At 42.8% G+C, this 20,511-nt stretch overlaps 1 protein-coding gene across 3 annotated transcripts in view; it reads right to left on the reverse strand.

The window, feature by feature from the left end:
- The window catches only part of CDKL2 (cyclin dependent kinase like 2), a 41,236-nt gene extending 32,958 nt beyond the window's left edge, over positions 1–8,278 (reverse strand). For 2 of the 3 annotated variants that reach the window (XM_069976774.1, XM_069976776.1), the window contains exons 1-2: positions 7,743–8,159; positions 3,895–4,104 (exon numbers count right to left, since the gene is read on the reverse strand). In XM_069976774.1, coding sequence (XP_069832875.1) covers positions 3,895–4,062 — 168 coding nt within the window. In that variant the 5' untranslated portion in view covers positions 4,063–4,104; positions 7,743–8,159. Of the gene's footprint in view, positions 1–3,894; positions 4,105–7,742; positions 8,160–8,227 lie in introns of those variants that run through there. The other variant, XM_069976775.1, reaches the window with a different exon arrangement.
- Between the last annotated feature and the right edge of the window lie 12,233 nt (positions 8,279–20,511).

The raw sequence follows: 20,511 nt of genomic DNA on the forward strand, positions 1-20,511 counted from the left end.
TGATGTAGACTTGCACTGCTTCCTCTTAAAGGGGTACTCCAGAGATCAACTGGTGTCAGTTATATAGATTTGTAATCTGAGCCCTTAAAGGGGTAGTTCACACACACACAAAAATTCTTTCAAATCAATTGGTGCGAGACTTGTAATTTGCTTCTATTTAAAAATCTCAGGTTTTCCAGCACTTATCAACTGCTGAATGTCCTACAGGAAGTGGTGTTTTCTTATCAGTCTGACACAGTGCTTTCTGCTGTCCATGACAGGAACTGCCCAAAACAGTAACAAATCCCCATAGATAACCTCTCCTGCTATTGACCGTTCCTGACATGGACAGAGGTGGCAGCAGAGAGCACTGTGTCACCACTTCCTGCAGGACATACAACAGCTGATAAGTACTGGAAGACTTGAGATTTTTTTTTTTTTTTACAGAAGTAGATTACAAATGTCACCATGCAACCGGGTTCTCTGTGGCCAGGTGATATAAAACATTTTTTAAATTAGCCCTAGTAGGATTTTTTTTTTCCGAAGCATCCTTTTAAAGGGGTTATCCACTTAAGAGCAAAAAAATGAAATGCTAGCTGGTCTTACTCTCCAAGTCCCCCTGAGTATTTTGAGCTATTTCTTGTCTTTCTAGCTGCTGACATTCCTGAGTTACAAGTTTTTTTAAAAAGCCAATCTATATCCAAGATAGGAAACTACATTTCCCATCATGCATCTCCCTGATTGGTCCATTTGTGTACTCGTCCCCTTAGCTTTCTTTCCTGCCCACTGCTATTATTACTATTGTACAGCAAACACAGGACTGTTTTTTTTCCCTGTTTTTTTTACATCACCTCAATATGTATTCCATACTAGCTGATGATGTAGCAGAGCTGCTGCGTGCATGGTGTAGCTATGTGCTGCATAACGGGCATCTGTTTACTGGGGGTTGGGGGTGTAGTGTAGGTTGTAGGTTTAGATCTTTGTTTGCTGACTGTGAATGAAACCATTCTAGTTCCATCCAGACTCTAAGAACATCCATAACACTTACAATATACAGAGCTGTAACACAAAGACAGGTACAAATGCCTGCATTCGTGAGCAAGCAGAGATAGAGCTATAACTTTTTATATTACAGATACCTAGGCTCAGGGCAGTGGCGTAGCTACCATAGAGGCAGGGTAGGCAGTTGCTATGGGGCCCGTGCAGGAGGGGGGCCCGGAGGAGAAGGTAAAAGCGTGTGTCCTTCTGCTTAACCCTTTATGTACTGCAGTGTGTAAGGGACCCAGTGTTTGCTTACATGCTGCAACACAAAAATGTGCAGTGCTTTGTGTTGTGCGTAGGGGGGCCCCTTAAAATTTTTTGCTATGGGGCCCCGTGAATCCTAGCTATGCCCCTGGCTCAGGGACACATGTAAGTCTATGGAAGCAGCACAGGTGCATGGAGATCATGCAGATGATGTCTCCTAGGGGTCAGGTTACCAAGTCAATAGACAGCTAACCCGATCCCCAGAGAGGAGATCACATGTCCTGTGACTACAAAGGGAGGGGGGAAGAGGGAGCTTAGCATGGTCAGAGTGGACCCAGAGTAGAGGATTTTAGACATCCAAAGTGGATGAGAAAAAAACAGGGGAGGGTGCAAGACAGATTATACATGTATATTAGACATAGGGTGGTATTGGGAAGGGAGATTTTTTAGAACTATGTTTTTGTTACCCGGATACATTTTCTTTATCCTATAGAGGGAGTTCATCATTACTTAAAAGTAAAATTCACACGATAAGATTTTTTTTTTTATTATGAGCCCAACTGAATCTAAGGGTAAATTCACACGGGCGGGTCCGCCGGGAGTCTCACGCATGAAATCCGCAGCTAATCCGCAATACTACGTGTAATAATGCGTGTTAATAATAAGAAGAATAATACGTGTATTGCGGATTAGCTGCGGATTTCGTGCGTGAGACTCCCGGCGGATCCGCCCGTGTGAATTTACCCTAAAGCAGTTTTTAGCCTATGCAGCCCTATTAGACTATTTCATCTTGGGGGAAAAACTGTGCAAAATTCACTAAGGTTTTTGTGTATAATAAATACATTTCAGGAAACAAATCACTGAAAAACAAATCCCACGCCAAATAAACATGACTACATTGATCTCTCAGGCTCTACTTAGTTTTTTTTCTGATTTTATACAAATTAATATTCATTGTTTGCAATGTGTCTGCTTACATCCAGTATCTCATCACAGATGCACAGCTCAATAAAGATAAAGACAATGGAGCTCATTCATTCTTGCAATGTGCTGCGGCCTAAAGTGTCACGTCATAAAAACTACAGCAAAACTTTGGCGCCAAACGTTGACGTAAAGAAAGCCAACTTATAGGTGGCAGACTGGGAGCGTCTCGTTGGCAGCCGATGATTTTAGGTCCTAACCTAAGGACATGATCAGGTGATGATCGTTTCATTGGCTGATCGTCTGGCTGATTGGCTGAATTTGCAGAATAACGATCGGATTCAAACGATAATCGTACGTGTAAACGCAGTGAACGATCAATCGACGAGCGAGAAATCGTTCATTTTGATCCTCGTTTTTGGTCGTTCGCAAAAAATTCGCAGATTGTTCCGTCTAAACAGTCGTTCACCGATTTAACTTATGTGCGAGATAGGCTTAAGCGATCGCAAAACGATTTTTTCGTACAATATATCGTTCAGTCTAAACGCTGATCATTATAAAAAAAAAACGTTACTTCGAAATCGTTAATCGTACGATCAGGCGTATTATCGCTCCGTGTAAACCCAGCATTAGACTCCCTATTATTAAAGGTTTTTAACTTTTAGTTTTACTATCTGTCAGGACAGGGAGGTAGGGATAAGACATGACATTGAGCCCTAAGGCTGAACCCACCCACTGTCCCTACCTACTTGCCTCAAACGGCCCTAGGCAGCCGCAGACAACACAAAGGTAGTCCCTGCTCTGGTATAGGTGTAACACAGAACGAGACGGACAAACAAACACAAAGGAAAGTCAACAAGCCAAAGTCTGAACCAAACGGGCAACACAGTACAAAATCAGTAAACAATAGGATAGTCAAAGGTCAGGTGGGAGGTCAGGTAACAGGTAAATCGAGCAGAGGAATTAGGAATGGGGATCTCAGGAATAGACAGGGGGAGCTGGGATCAGGGTATCAACCTTAATAGCCAGCGCTGAGAGACTGTCTCAGCTTTCTTTTATGAAGATCAATAGCCCGGTCCAGATCCCCATTGGACCGGCGCTCTGATCCTCAAGGTACCAGACAGGTAGAGGAAAACGTCAATCAAAAAGACTTGCTCAGCTGCAGCAATCGAGTCTAGCAGAGCTAAGTGTAACTCCTGCATTGCCGGAAGCTGACAAGCAATCGGGTGTGTCACACAAAAGCAAAAACCAGGCCCAGTTCACACCAGGCTACTGCACATTCACTATCACTTTTTTCAGCTTGATGGACATGATAGATACCTTTTTCTTCTTGTTTGGCCTCCATACTAAAGTTATGGTGTGTGCTAGGGATAAGCGAATCTCGAGCACGTGGCATTTGATTACCGGTGGCTAAAGAAGTTGGAGCACCCCTAGGCTGCCTGAAAAACATGGACACAGCCATAGGCCATAGGCTGTATCAATATTTTTCAGAACTCCCTAGGGCTGCATCCAACTTCTTAGCCACCGGTAATCAAATGCCGTACGGACGGGTTCGGATGAACCCAAGCATTCTCGAGATTCGCTCACCTCTATTACATGCTATGTGTGCATGAACGGTCAGTACAATCCTGCAAGTAACATAAGGGACATCACATGTCAAACCTGTGCCAAATGATACCAGCTCTCGTACATCTGTATCCTTACTATCAGCCCATGCAGAGAATCAAGAATGAAGAAGAAGGATCTTACCTTAAGTAATTTGATTTCTCTCATTGCTATTTTCTTGACCATTTTGTCATCTTCACTTTCCAGAAATTTTTTGATGGCCACTATTCTACCACTTTCCTTGTGTCGACACTTCATCACCATCCCATAGCTGCCTTCTCCCACCAGGCCAAGATTTTCATACTTCTCCATTGTACAATGGTCAGCACATGAGTCTGTGATAGTAATAGTTGTCTGCAAACAAGATGAACTGTGTGAGCGGCTTATGAAACCATAAAGTGGGACTGTAAATCTGTCTCTGCTGCTGGTGGTCGGAGTTTTAATAAAGACTAAACTACGATTTATGCGACATGATGTTTATTACCATGATGGAATACACTACATCATTGTAGTATATAACAGAATATAAAAGTCTTTATTATCTGCTATTGTCTGTTTACTGTTTTTTTTTTTTTTTTGCACAAGCTCATAACCTTTTGATTGTTTTTTTTTTTTTTTTGTTTTAACACATTGCTTTGTAAAATGTATATTTAACCAATGACCTCAGTAAAATAGAAATGAGAAGCACCACTTATTTCTAATTCTGCTGTATAATTTGCAGGTTGACTGTTCAATATAGTTAAAAAAGAAGGAAGGTGCAAAGTAACATGGTGTAAGTATATACATGAAAGATTATCAATGGTGGATACAGTAGTAAAAAGAGAATCGGGTGGCATTTACATGTCCGCAATGTACTGTCAGTGCATGGGCAGTATTCTCGGGACAGGACTAGCGATGACGAAAATCCCGATGTTTGGTTCGGATCCCGAACATGAATATAAAGAAAAAAAAATGATCGTGATTGGTTCGCCAAACATTCACGAACAAATAACAAATGTACAGTAGAAGCGTACATTTCAGTCTACGCACATGCGTACAGATTATCAGGGGCAAAGCGTAATTTGCAAGTTTGAATATGTTTGAAAATGATCGTTATAACCTTTCCGATCATCGAACAAATTGTTCATGATTGGAGAACACAAACAATTGGCGTCATGTTTGTACGAACATACGAACATTTACAAACATGTTCGCTCATTACTAGACAGGTCCTCGAAGTTTACAGCATCATGATTCATTATGATGCTAGGAGCTATGAAACTGTTTAAACATTCATGCAACTGTACTGACTTTTAAACAGTTTTGGAGCTCCCAGCATGAAAATGAAGCATGATGCCGGGAGCTCTAAGGTCTGGTCCTCAGATTACTGTCCGCGCACAGACAGTATTTTGCGGACGTGTGAATGCCCCCTAAAATACCTCGTCGGTACTTTAGTGAGTCTTGCTACCAAGCAGATTGCATAAATAGTATGCAATATGTAAACTGTAAAAATTTTCCCAAAAAATCTTTCAGTACAATGCAAGTAATCTTTTGTGACCCCAAATTTTTTTTATTGTATGTACAGACTGACAAAAAATACAATCTAGAATTTGAACTGCCATGGCTTCCATATTTTAGGCAGCATTGACATCTATGCTATGCATCAGGATTTAAAGAGGATGTACCACCAGGTACATCCTCTTTAATATGAAGTCACGAATCGAACGGCGCCGTCACGGGGAAGCCGGTTCCGCGGTCTGTTTTTCGGCCGGTTCCGGTGCATAGAACGGTGCTGTGCACAGGAACCGGGCAGCGGTCCGAAAAATGTACCACGGCACCGGCTTCCCCGTGACGGCGCCGTTCGATCCGTGGCTTCAGATTAAAGAGGATGTACCTGGTGGTACATCCTTTTTAAGGCGCCCAAAAACAAAAATCCAACATACCTGACCATTCTCTCCACCAACATCTGGGAGGGGTAAACCAGCACCAGAGCTGTCTGGCTGCAGCTACCCACTCCCCATAGACAAAACGTGTCAAATAGAGGTGAGCGCAGCTCAAACATTCAAATTCGATTGTTCGGATTTAGTATTTCAATATTTTAGCTTATTTTTCTAAATGTATTATCCCACAATGGACAGTAATCACCTACTCACTAGACAGGTGATAAATGTCTGATCACCAGAACTGGGGTCTACCCCCATTTCCTCTTCTCTAAACAGACGCAGTGAGAAGGAGCAGTAGGCCGCCACTCCATTCAATGTCTAAGAGGGCAGATGAAAATAGCTCTGCTTGCAATATAAGGTACTGGAGGGACAACGCACTTATTTCGGGATATGAGTTTACAGCATGAAATCTATGCCTGCATTTCAATGCCCATACATATATTTATATCATTCGTTACCAGATGAGCTCAAGAACTAACTTCATCCACGATGAAAGCTGTAAACTGCGTAAGAGAAGAACATTGGTTCCAACTGTTTGACCATATTTTAGATGCACTGTATGAGCGTATTATTTGGGCAGCATATAAGTACTGATATATATGGATCATGTGCAGTGTCGGACTGCTGTATCTGGGGCCCACCAGAGGAAATGATCATAGGGGCCCACCAATGAAAAACCAGTGAGAAACGTCATGTCAGTCAGTGTAGGTTCTAAAGCTGGGGACCCACTGGAGGATCCTCTGGTCTTCTGGTCCGATACTGATTATGTGTGGGGCCTTTATTTAACAGAATATGGTGGACTGCTTAAAACTGCCATGAGGCATTGTATCTTCTAGTTAAACCCTGTTGTCATTGATGGTTCACTTATTATACATATCATTTTTAATAGGCTGTATCCATGTTTTCCAGGACTCCCTAGGCCGGCATCTTAAGGGAGTCAAAAGCCCTGCGTTCGGGTTCGTAGAACGTTGCTAAACCCGGCCAGTTTGGTTTTTTCCACCAACACAACTCATTACATTAACAATATACATGTCCCAGGTAAAGTAATGATCATTGGCAAGTGATGTCACCACATTATCCGATCATATTGTGAGCCTACCTGTAGACTTGATTTGGTGGATTACATGTTACATGTCTACTGGTCATTGATTAAAAGAATTATCTAGGCTTTTAAAACTGTTGGACAATCCTCAAGTTAGACCATCAATACTAGATTGGTGAGGGACTGCTAAATAAAGTAAAATGTATGTGAAAAGGTCTAAAGTGAATGGGGCCATCACTAGTATTCTCAGCATTTGAATACTGGTAGCTGAAGAAGTTGGATACAGCCTGGAAAACATGGAAAGAGCCATAGGGCTGCATCTAACTTCTTCAACCACCGGTATTCAAATGCTGACCGTCTGATTCGAGCATGTTCTAGTTTCGCTCAACTCTAGTCCTAACACATTTGTCACGTTTCATGACTTAGTCATACCCCATTTTCTAGGTAGGTGCAAAAAAAAGTATCTAAAATGCATACATTTATCATATATCATGTATTTTGGTGTTACCAGTGCTAGAATTCTTCATAACCAGTCTAATCCAAGGTTCAAAAGAATTAGTAGTCCACATTACACCCTTTTATACCATGTAATAATACCACCTTTACTAGACCTAAATGACTGATGACGAATACATTGTTCTATTCTGTTTCTGATATACGTTGTTTGATTAAAATTTATGAAAAATTTCCTATCGGTATACACTGTATGCAGCGACAAAGGAGTGTGCGGAGTCAGGCAGAAGCTGTCAGCAATTTCCTGAGCACAATGTAGCGATGATGTCACTGAGGCTACCATTAGGTATTCATCAACTTTCACATCCAAACTTGCAGTTCAATGAGATTCAATTCCTTCTTGCGCCAAAGAAGAATAAAGAAGGGAAGCGAAAAGATATCCCTATATCTATAGTAGAAGGGAAGGCATGACATCTGCAGCAGGCGGATACAAGCGTCCTCTTATCTACAGTCATGATGAAGCGTCACGCTGCAGTTGAAAAGGCTTTTATGTCGTATGCGTTCATGCCACCTACCTAATATTGGGTAATAGGCATCGGTCTTCTTCATTCACAAGACAAAGGAAGAATCCATTGCTGGCACAGGATAGAACTGCAGATCCGCAGCATTCTCTGCAACTAATCCATTCTCTCCAAGTAACTGTCAGGAGAAATCGTCCACTCTGGGTAACATATAGAAAGTCGGATGGCTCCCAATAGAAACCATAGACAATTGAAGCTGTCCTTTATGCTGATATAGCTCAATGTGAAGTGGCGCTGGGTGTGTAATGTGTGGTTAGAATTTAGAGTGTATCGGATGCCTTCTCCGCTTGTCACCTCCAGTCTGCATACAATAGAAGCAATAGTAACCCGCCTGTAGCTGGGGGAATGCCGGTCACCCTAGCAACTGCCCCCTGCAGGGAATACACATAGGAAACAGTAGTGTATTCATGAATAGCCAGAGGCTGACAACATCTCACTAACAGCACACACGTATATACAGGCAGCATGCACCAGCGTACCTCTAACACATCATGCTTGTCAGCCAGCGTCAGACATGTGCTATGCAGGGGTGAGACAGGATGCCAGGCTGAGGCTGCGCCCACCCTGCACTGCACATATACCCAAGCAGGCACATCCCTCCCAGGAGAGATACATTGCACATTGTACCTTGCCACCTGCTGGCTAGACTGGAGCAAATCTTTACAAATTCTTATCTCGATTAATTCTCCAAGATGCTAATCAGCCGCTGAATATCAGAACTGCCAGATCCACAGTCTCTACAGCTGGCGTATAATTCAGAGCCCTGCTGAATCTATAAGATGCATGGCAGCAGTGTAATCATCTCTCCGCAGTTATGTATAGGGGGCACAATTTTCTGTTCTCTGGAATAGAAAAATACAAAAATTTTATATATATATATATATATATATATATATATATATATATATATATAGATAGTATTCTTTAATATAGAACATATATATGTATAGTACATGAAAGATTTTCTCCTAATGTAATGCAGACTACATACAGCCTTTTTATCATTAGAAGGCCACATTATACAGCTCACATTACCCTTATGCTAAAGGAGTTACTTTATTACATAAAAGTTTTTGGCCCCTTTAGGCTGGGTTCACACTACGTGTCCTTGCTCCCCAAAGTATTCCATAAATGTAATCAATCAGTACATAACAGTAAGCACGCCGCCGCCACCGAACGCCTGCCGAACCGCCGCTCTGGACTACGCTCAACTACTACTCTCATCAGAGAGAATAGTAGCTGTGTTCTATCGCCGCTGCCGCCGCCGCTGTTGCTGCTGCTGATGGGCGCAGGGGGAGCCGCTCATCACTCTGCAGCAGCTATCATCCCCCTCCGCTCCTCCCTCCTCCTCCGGCCAAACTTTACTCTATCTGATCGCTGAATCCCCGCCGGCGCCGCTCTCCGATAATACATGCCGGCCGGGGACACCAGGAAGCACCGGGAGCCGGCATGTGTGATCGGAGAGCGGCGCCGGCGGGGATTCAGCGATCACATAGAGTAAAGTTTGTCCATAATTAATGTACATTACAAATTTGTCTAACTTTCCGTAAGTAATAACATATTAAAAAATACTTTTGGCCGGAGTTGTCCTTTAATGCTTTATCTCTCTCTACACACTTACCTTACTAAAAGTGGACCTGTCAGCAGCTTTTAGCTAACACAAAAGCAGTGTATATCAACATTTTAAGCTATTGTGGAATTGTTTATCATGTTCACATTATATGTTATTTTAGCATAAGTTTTATAAGGCAAATAAAGAGGAATTGCATCTACAGAGGAATTACATCTACTTGAGAAAGAGGAGTGTCTCCGAAATGTCATGACTGTGCTCTGTCACCACCCACTCCTCCCGGCATCTCCGCCAAAGACGCATTGCTACTAATAGCTAAGCTGACACTAAAAAGGAATGAACATCTATGGATTTAGTGATATAGATTACATCTCAAAACTACAGATTAGCGCATATGGAGCATGCTGGACTTCGATCATTCAGCAATTGATTACTGTTGGATGAAGAAGTTTGATTCAGCCCGAGTGAGTCCGAAAAAACATGGATACAGTCATAGGCCTTATCCATGTTTTCCCGGACTCCCTAGGGCTGCATCAGACTTTTTCAGCAACCGGTATTAAAATGCCAAATGATCGGACTTAGGCATGTTTGTAGTGTCCCACTATGTGTTTTTTCTTTTCTTCTTACACCTTGGAAAAAGTGTATCACTCTAGTGTCACAGGTTAGGAAAGGAGGCCGCTGTTCCTTACTGCAACCACTAGATGTCACACTCTCACAGCACAGCTGCAGATAACTTTAGGTTTAGCTACACACACACTTCCCTTTATAGTAACAACTTCCCTTTAGCTATAGAGTTTGGTATTGCTTGGCTACAGGTCAAGCAGGACCTGTATATAGTTGTTCCAGCACTAGTTACCCAACCTTTATGGGTTGCTAGACAATACCCCTAGGGTAACCGGAGACAAGGGAGTCTTCACCCTTGCCCAGTTTCGGTGAAGTGGTGTATTCTTTCCAGGCTGACACAGTGCTCTCTGCTGCCCCCTCTCTTTATGTCAGGAACTGTCCAGAGCAGTAGCAAATCCCCATAGAAAACCTCTCCTTCTCTGGACAGTTCCTGTCATGGAAAGAGGTGGCAGCAGAGAGCACTGTGTCAGCCTGGAGAGAATACACCACTTCCTGCATGACATACAGCAGCTAATAAGTACAGGAAGATTGGAGAATTTTAAATAGAAGTGAAATGAAAATCTTTCTAACTTTCTGACACTTTCTAACCTACTTTTTGGTGTTTTTTCTGGCACTTTTACTGCCATTTTCTCATTTTAGTGAAAATTACTATTGGCGGTTTATCCCCTGAGTTTTTCTTTTTTCAGTACAAGTCATTTGATTCTTTATCATGTGATTCCAGGTTTTCTGTTAAAGAACTGTGGAAAATTTTCCATATAGACATGACAGTATTCCCCCTTATAGAAGTCTGTGGCAAAACACCAAACACATAGGGAGGCATTTATTAAGTCCGGCGTTTTTTACGCCGGACGTAAAAATGCCCCCGCAGCTCCGGCGCTACGGAGATTTATGTAGAGGCGGACTGCCTCTACATAAATCCCGTGCGCGACGTTGCGCACCGCCGAAAACCTACGCCAGCTGAGGACTGGAGTAGGTTTTCGGCGTACATTTTGGCGGAACGGATGATAAATCGCGCGGACTCTGAGTCCGCGCCCTCCGTTCCGCCCACTCTCCGCCCCTTTTCCGCCCCCTTTCCGCCCCCTGGCGTACTCGGCGGAAAGTGCCGATTTGCGAATATTTTATTCGCAAATCCGCCATTTTTGCTTAAAAAAAGACGCAAATCGGCACTTTCCGCCGAAAATCAGCCAGTCGCCGGATGATACATGTGGCCCATAGCCTGCTACGATTATACAAAAAAAAAACCCAAAAAAAACACCATAGCAGAAAAATGTCCTATGGGTATTGCTTTTCGTTTTTCCCCATTGACTATCAGCTAACATCTGGTTGTAGCGTTTCTGATCCCCTAAAATGCCATATGACATATTTCTGAAAAAACATATAGTACATGAGAACATACCCATCCCCTAAAGTTATTCACAGGATAAGGGCTAACAAGTCCTGTAAAGAATAAATGGAGCACCGCCCCCACTGCTTATTTGAAGCGGACCCCCCCAATCAGCTTGATATCCCCTATCCTGTGGATGGGGGGCAGCTACCTAGACAATACCTGGATGTATGTGTGTGGGCACAATAGTTTGCCCTGTCCCTGATGCTGCCCACACACAAGAGCACTGGGTTGTGTACAGTATATATGATGTATATTTATGGTGGTGTCCATGGTGCTTTGATATGCTATGATTGGTGTGACCCTGACACTTAAAAAAACCTTTTGACACACCTTGCAGATGTAGGTATAAACCTTGTGATGCATGCTTTTTAAAAAAAAAGATTTTAGTGTGCCTTTAATATGCACATACATACAGAAGTTCTACTATCCACTGCTCCATCCTACTTGCGCTCATTGTGCAGGTGATAGATCCGTGTAGCAGGCAGATGTCCAGCTTTATGACTCTGCAATATGTGATGTATCCCCAACTCCAGAGCACAATAAGTTAAACCAAAGAACGCAAAATAAAGACACAACACATTGTAATCAGGTGCCAAAGGGTGCCAATTTTATTTAAAATTACATGACACTGAAAATGGCAGACCCCCGACTCATGAAGAGTCACCCTCCAGCACTCAGGCGAGGAAAAACCCCCTGTGGGGGAAACCTCGAGGGAGCCATGGCTGAAGAGTTGCCCCTCCCCTGGGCTTAGAGGGTAATACCATACTATAAATATAATAAACTGGATGTGAGAGAAATCCGGCTGCAATATCTGTCACCTTATTGATGGCTAGGCAGATGTATCTCTTCCTCACAGATCCAGGTCCACTTTTCCGGATAGTAAAGACTTGATGGAGGGGTAGTCTAAGGCAGACCACCCCTTTTCCCCTGCTAGAACCTCCAAATTACATCAAGGGTAGGGGGCAGTAAAGTAGTCAAGCTCAAGGTCCAAGATGGCACTGATCAGGGGGCGGTGCATTGCTTTATGGAACCTTCTTTATGACATAAGCGCTTGTCATCACAGTGAACGGTTGCCATGGTTACTGCAGGTAAACACATCTGAAGTATTAACCTATTAATGACTGGTGATGCACTTTACTGCAAAGGTCACTAAATACACTGGTCACCAAGCAAACAGCTTATGGTTAGGCCACACTAAGAACACTAAATAATATGGTTTGATGTGGCCGATAGCAACCAATCACAGCTCAGCTTTTGTTTCTCAAGTTACTCTGGTAAAATAAAAGCTGATCTGTGAGTGGTTGCCATGCGCAACTTAGTTAAACTTGCCCTTAGCAACCAATGAAAGCTCAGCTTTAATTTTATAAGAGCTTGTAAAGATATGAAAGGTGAGCTGTGATTGGTTGCTATGGGCAAATCAGACTGTGTTCTGTCTCTGACAGATTGATAAAGTTGCTCCATTGCTGTAAAGCTTATGATGATGATGACTGAAAACACATGACGTCAAGCCTCCCCATAATGCTTTGCAGGCAGCCCTTCCTCCATACCTCCCAACTTTCACAGACATTTGTATACACTACAATTCCCAGCATTACCTGTCACTCAGTTTAGAATCCCCTGGTATACGGTTATATACGGCGGATTTGTTAACATGAAGGAGACTGCTGACAATCTGTAATTGTATGTGGAAAGGGCGGCCAAAGAGTAATATTAATAAAGCTGTTGAACTGAATAGAGAAGGAGGGGATCCCTACCTGGAAATCCTCCAGAGACAAGCAGTATGGGGGGCATGTAACACTACATTTCCCAGGATTTCATAGGAAATATGTGATCACCTGATTTGTTGATCACTGGAAAAACTACACTGACTGTACAAAAGGTAGTTGTGTGTAGTTGTTTGAAAGTAAAATAGACCCCAGTTTTAAAGGGGTACTCCAGCAAATAAAATTCTTCAGTAAAATTACAGACATTTTTTATTTACCTCTGTTTAAAAAAACAAAACACACCAGTCTTCCAGTACTTATCAGCTGCTGTATGTCTTGCAGGAAGTGGTGTATTCTTTCCAGTCTGACACAGTGATATCTGCTGCCACCTCAGTCCATGTCAGGAACTGTTCAGAGCAAGTTCCTGACATCGACAGAAGTGTCAGCATAGAGCACTGTGTAAGACTGGAAAAAAAAAAAAGCCTTGAAGGTTTTTAATAGAAGTAAATTGCTAATCTATATAACTTTCTGACACCAGTTGATTTAAAAGAATTTTTTTCAGCTGGAGTACCCATTTAAGCTTTAAAGGAGTTCTCTACAAATAGTAAAGAGCAGCAAATGTTATAAATATATATTAGAAAAAAGCTTTCTCAATTATTACACATATAAGAAATTGTAAGAACAAAGTGGTGGACCAACGCTAAGAGTAATAAGTAACAATTCTGGACATGGAGCTTATATCGACTCTATTGACAGCTATTAATGACCATACAGTGCACACTAACAGAATCATCACTGACCCAGTAGAGAAAGAACAGACCTAATACTGACCCTGTAGAGAATATTCTGATATTTCACCTACACTAGACCTGGACAGGTGGAGGCAGCTCCACTTTTAGTGCAGGGATCAGCCTCCGCTGGGCAAGGGGGACGCCCTATCCTAGCAGCTCCTTAGTTTTAAGGCAGGGCGAAATAGGCAGACTTACCTGGACTTTACCTATTTTCCCTCCTTTGTTGGTTTACCGATTCCCTATCCGGGAAACTTTACACTGTACATAGTTTAAAACACCCTAATAAAAACCTCTTCGCTATTACTCTTAGCGTTGGTCCACCACTTTGTTCTTACAATTTCTTATATGTCTGTACTCAAACAGTGGGGACTAAAATATATCTTTAATTATTTTGGAGGACTGCACAGCCGATTTGTTTGTTCATTCAATTATTACACACCAAAATATGTGCTGAAAAATGTATGTGATGTCTACAATACACGCCACAGTTCACACTGTGTATTTTTATATACTTTATATAAGGAAGCTGAAATGTCACATATTTCAGGCGTATTACTGAGTTGTGTCGATCAGATCTGTCAAAATGTTTGGGATCAGCAACGTTATCCGAACCCAAACACTCAGCATTTGACTCCCCGCGGCTACATGATTAGACTTGCAGCTTTCGGCTGGGTTCCCACTGTGTATTTATTATGCAATTTGGTTGGTGAACTCCCAAGTCTCTCAATAAGTTCTCTAATCAAAATGCATGTTAAAAACACAACAGATATACACATTGTGTGAACACAGCCTTCTCCCAGAAACAGCTCCCAGCTCCCAGAAAAAGTACACATGCACACATGCACAATACACACACCATACACAGATATAAATAAAGAAATGCACATTACCTATACGCATACAGGCTATGTTCACACAACGTATTTTTTTCGTATTTCTACGGACGTTGTTGCCAATTGCAACAATGGCCATAGTTAATGGGAAAAAATATGTGGCTTGCTGTCTATGGGGTCCCGGCCAGAGCGTATACACATAGTATACGCTCTGGCCGGGACCCCTACCAGGACCCCTACTGTCAGGCCGGGACATGTCAGTTTTTTGCGCCCGGTATTCAGTGAATAGCGTCCGCAGAAAGCTCAGTCAGTTCACACTATGAAGCGAGTGGCTCAGCCGCTTGCTTCACAGTGTGCTGTGGTGAGTTCTGATGCGGGCGCATCAGAACTCTGAGGGCCAAAAGATCATCCGGCCGGTACTGCTGTACCGGCCGGGATGATCTTTTCTGAGACCGGCCGCTCCGTGATCGGGCCGGGTCACGGAACAGCCGGTCTCTTGCGCCATGTGAACATGGCCACCTAGTACACACACACACTTACACATGCACAATACACACACCATACCCAGATATAAAGAAATTACTTATATGCATACACAGTACACACACGCAACAATACGCACATCTACACATTTAGGCTATGTTCACACTATGTGAAGAGTCACGGAACGGCCGGTCTCTGCACGGATCATCCCAGCCGGTACTGCAGTACCGGCCGGATAATCTTTTGGCCGCAGGGTTCTGATGCGGCCGCATAAGCACGCGCCCGCATCAGGATCTTCCACAGTACACAATGAAGCAAGCGGCTGGAGCCGCTCGCTTTATTGTGTGAACTGACAGGTCTTTCTGCAGCAGCAATTCACTGAATTGCAGCCGCAGAAAACTGACATATCAGTTATTTGCGGCCCCGTACAGGATCCCGGCCAGAGCGTATACAATGTGTATACGCTCCGGCCAGGATCCCATAGCCTTAAACAGATGGCTATTACATACGGTATATGCATAGATAATAAACACACATGTGCACCATACACACAGACTCACATAAAATACATACATCATGTCCACACACACAGATTTACCTCTGGTACAGGAAAGCACAGGAAAGGTACAATTCACATGCTGTCAGATTTGCAGCCCCAGGGCCACATTGTGCAGACTACAGCCCCTCTCCCTGCAGCACATGGAGGCCGCCTGAGAGGAGGAGTCACTCTCTGCCTCCTACTGATATTTACTGATTTTAATTATTACTGATATTTTTGGTGTGCTAATTCATCATATGGCATATCTTTTTCTGTCTCTTTGGTCTTTTTTAGGGAGATACTTGTAAGTGCTGATATAATAGAGGTAGTTGTAGTGGTGCTTGTATAGTTTAGTGTTAAGCAGTGCAGAGGAGAGGAGTTTGTCAAGGGAGTCCCAACCCAATGTAGTACTGTGCTCTGCCAGAGAAGAATACTTGAGAGATACTTGAGAAAGAGAAATACTTGTGCCTATGTTTAGACTGTGTTGTCTGACCACCTTCTGCCCTGCAGTTTCGAGGTATTCTTCCTACTTGGGTGACACAAGTCCCAGTCGTCACCTGGGTGAAGATAAGTGTCCGAAATTTTCCGGTGTCACCTGTGCTGCAAGATAGAGTATGTAGACCTTTGTTACGGTAGCATTGCTCTATCCGGGTCAATTTCCCTGTAGCTTAGGATACTGCCCTGCACTGTGTAGAGTGGTTCTTGGCACGGGCTGGGTTATTCCCTGACTTGTCCTCCTTGTAATGTCTAACACTGCATAGTGTAGATAAGAGATAAACTGAAGAAACAGAGTGTCTCTGGCTGGTTCATACAGGTGTCTTGACTCACTAACACAGCTGGACTGTCCCAGACAGGGGCCCTGGCAGAGCCAGGCCCTGGCTTAACTACAGCAGGGATGCCTACTCTGTGTGTGTCCTTCTCCCATGAGAATCTGAGGGAAACTGACGCTACACTTTCTCCCACCGAGTGACTACTTCCTACAAGGGTGTGCAAGAACCCCTGTGAGTGGTGGAAAGGAATGTGTGCAAAGAGAAAGAAGAATAGGGATAGGCAGACGAGAAAGAAGTATCTCCATTGGACAATAAAATAAACAACACAGAAGGAGCAGTAACCCTTTGTTTACTATGGCTGTGCAATATATACAGGTTCACATACAAAACACTGACATCTGGTGGGGAAACCAACAAATACTTTCATCACTACCTGATTTTAAGAGAAGGGCTTTTGAGACAGGTGTTGTACAAGAAACACCCATTGTGGGACACCACAGTAGTGTACCTTCTCAGCTCTTGTCATGGAGGAGATTGGTATGTGCCCTTCCCGGGTCCCAGACACCTCCCTGTTAAAAGTTGGTGTAGGTGCCGTGGTGCGAGAAATTACAGAGTCCAGCAAGTACTTAAACAGGTGCAAACATTTACTATAGAAACTTCTTAAAGGCAGTATCCTTGGGTACTCAGCTGTGGGGGCTTAGTAGAGGAAGTAACCACATGAGTTGCTATGATGATCTTCTTAATGCTGTCTGTGGGAACAGAGCGACACTGATCCAGGAACATGGGTCCCACCTGGTGGATAAAGTTAGTCATCGGGGCGACCCCTAAGGAGACCTAGCAGGTGATAGACTGTACTTGTGTATACCTAACTGCTATGTTTAATCCTGTCGCATTATCAGGATGAGAAGCGACGATATTCCACCAGCATAGATAAGGTTCTCCCCTGTCTCTTGTTGCTTCACTGGAGTTACACTAGCTCAACATGGCTAGGATTGGCAAACATGTTGTCTTGTACAAGTTTGCCAATAAATAATGTTGTCTTGTACCTTCACCCCAATATATATATATTCCCCAGGGAGCTCTACGATTGGGGGAAGCATGTTTGTGATTCAAAATAGGAACTCTTAATAGGAAGGTTAGGCGATAGAGGAGGCCCTGTATGCGGTATCTTTGACAGGGATGGGATCTCGTCAGCTTACAGAAAAAAAAATATATAATTGGATAATACAGATAATTAGTCAGTGACAAAGTTAACCCCTTTGGTAAAATCCTCCTTCACCTGTGCCAGGTAGTTTATAGAACATGGTGGCACCTAGTGTTGGGTGCGCAGAATGCATGCCTTCAGCTCAGAGTGTATAGAACACCAGAGATAAGACAACCTCGAGCACGCTCTGGTTCGTCCAAACCCGAGTGTGCGGCATTGAATTACCCTTGGCTGAAGAAGCTAAATGCAGCTCTAGGGAGTCCTGGAAAACATGGATACAGAATTGCTTCGTCCGAACCTGATAGCGTCTCTAGTGCTATCTGTAAGCATGTTGCATAGCAATTTGGTACACATCTCAAGCATAAAGTTTAATCAAAACTTTTCTCTGACTGTCTGTTCCCCCCCCCATTTAACCCCTTACTTTCTGTCGTGGCACAATGCGCTCAGGAACAATGAATAGATGAGGGACTCCAGACATCACTGGACTCTTTAACAGTAAGCTGTGGCGCACTATACTACTCCTCCTCGGTCAGTACTGCTTACTGCTCTAAATGAGGAGGTAAGTAGTAATCCTTAAACTCTATGGGCAAAGCGCTCTGCACCAGACTCCTGGAATGTAAATATTGCTTGCCGGGACAGTCCCGGAAAATCCAGGACTGTTGTAAACTATGTTAGAGGAAGCAGTGCACACATGCTACTAACACACACATTATACACCAACCAAACGTTCAAGAATTTTGCTTGGTGGTGATACCTGGTAAAATGTCTGCATGCAGGGAACATACACTGTGATACAAGGGGATAAAGTTATGCTCACTAATCACATGGTAAAGAACAGTCAACCCCTTTTTGGGACAGAAAGAGATGTGCGCACTGAGTACCATATAAACAATGCTTCTAGCTCTGTAATACAACACATCGGGGGAGATTTATCAAAGGGTGTAAAATTTAGACTGGTGCAAACTGCCCACAGCAACCAATCACAGCTCAGCTTTAGGCAGTGCTGAAAGGAAAGCTGAGCTGTGATTGGTTGCTGTGGGCAGTTTGCACCAGTCTAAATTTTACACCCTTTGATAAATCTCCCCCATCGTGTATTGTTGTATGCTAGGATTTTTTTTTTTCTTATTTTTGTCCTTCCTTTCTTATCTTCTTAATTTGACATATTCCTGCGGTGCAGAATGATCAATAATAAAAAAAAAACCTGATTTCATAAGTGTCTATCTGTCCCTGTGAGTGTCTATACGTGGATATGTGGCCACCCAGTGGTTGTGATGTGCATTGCTGATTTTTTTAGGGCTTTGCTGCAGGAGTGTGTCACAATGTATTGAATTTATATTGGAAAAATTTAACTCCTTGAACGGCAACTTGAGCCAGAAATGTTTCCTTTTAAATCAACTTGTGTAAGAAAGTGCCACAGAGTTGTAATGTACTTTGATTAAAAAAAATCTCAAGTCTTTCAGTACTTATCAGATGCTGTATGTCATAGACATGGACATAGATATGTAGGACATACAGCAGCTAAGTATTAAAAGACTTGAGATTTTTTTTTATAGAAGTAAATTGCAAATCTCTGGCATTTTCTGACACCAGTTGACTTTAAAGAAAAAGAAATGTAGCTGGAGTTGTCCTTTAACTAAATCCATGGATAGTTATTGGAACAGGAATCTGTAGCCTAACTTTTAGTGTGTTTAGACTGTCAGGAGAGGTTGTGCAGATGTAAGCCTGGTGTGGCTAAAATTTGTAGATAATGGTTGGTATAACTAAAACATCTCAATATCAAAATTTGTAGATAATGGTTGGTATAATATACAAGGGTTGGATACAATAACTAAAACATCTCGATTTTTACATAATCAAATGAACTCTTCTTGACACACCAGCCATTACTACTAAAGGCCATTTTTTTCACATTTTACAATTTGTCTACTTTATGTTAGCATCATTCATCTTTTTAATTTTGCCGGACGTCAGAAAGCATAGAAGTTTAGCCGCAAATAATCAAATTTTCACAATAATTTTCCAAACTTAATTTTTAGAGATGAGCGAGTAGTGAAATATTCGACTTTCGAGAATTCGAATCGAATAGGCACCGAGATTTGACTATTGGAACGAATATTCAATCCCATTATAGTCTATGGGAAAAAAATTCTCGGCACTTGGAAATCCAAATTCCACCACTTGGAGGTCACCAAGTCCCCCATGAAACCTTCCTAGAAGATGCAAACACCTCCGGAATGACATTGGGACATTAGGGGGAGCATGCCTGGGTGCACCCAACATCCCAAAATTGCAGTATAATGCCACTGTCCGGAGTTGTGAAGGAAAAATATTTGCGAACGCTTTACGAACGTTTACGGCAATGTTCACACATTTCGTTCGTATTTCTTGCGCAGTGTTACATACATGATTCCAAAGTGTGTCTGCAGAGCGTCATGTTATTTGTGTGTATCACGATTCATGCTGGACGAACGCTACTGGAACAGTATGTATAACGTGCCCTTAGTGGGATACTGGAACAGTATATATCAGGTGCCCTTAGTGGGATACTAGAACAGTATATATCAGGTGCCCTTAGTGGTGTTAAACAGGGACACTATAAGTCACTTGTACACACAGGGTACTGGAATGAATACACCTGCTGATGCTGATGCTGCTGTTATATCATCTATTTCTTAGCACTGAGAAGTGCTTTGGATTCAGAGATGACTTTTTCGCTTGATCTTAGCCCTGAAAAGGACTTTTGGGTTCAGTAGTAAGCCTGCCTGACCAAAACCCTACTAAAACCTATCTCTCCCTGCTGCAAGATCTCTCCCTGACTAGGTTGAAAGCTCATCTGGGGTCGAGAGGAGGAAGTCAATTA

Source organism: Dendropsophus ebraccatus, chromosome 7 (assembly GCF_027789765.1).
Source record: "Dendropsophus ebraccatus isolate aDenEbr1 chromosome 7, aDenEbr1.pat, whole genome shotgun sequence".
NCBI lineage: Eukaryota > Metazoa > Chordata > Amphibia > Anura > Hylidae > Dendropsophus > Dendropsophus ebraccatus.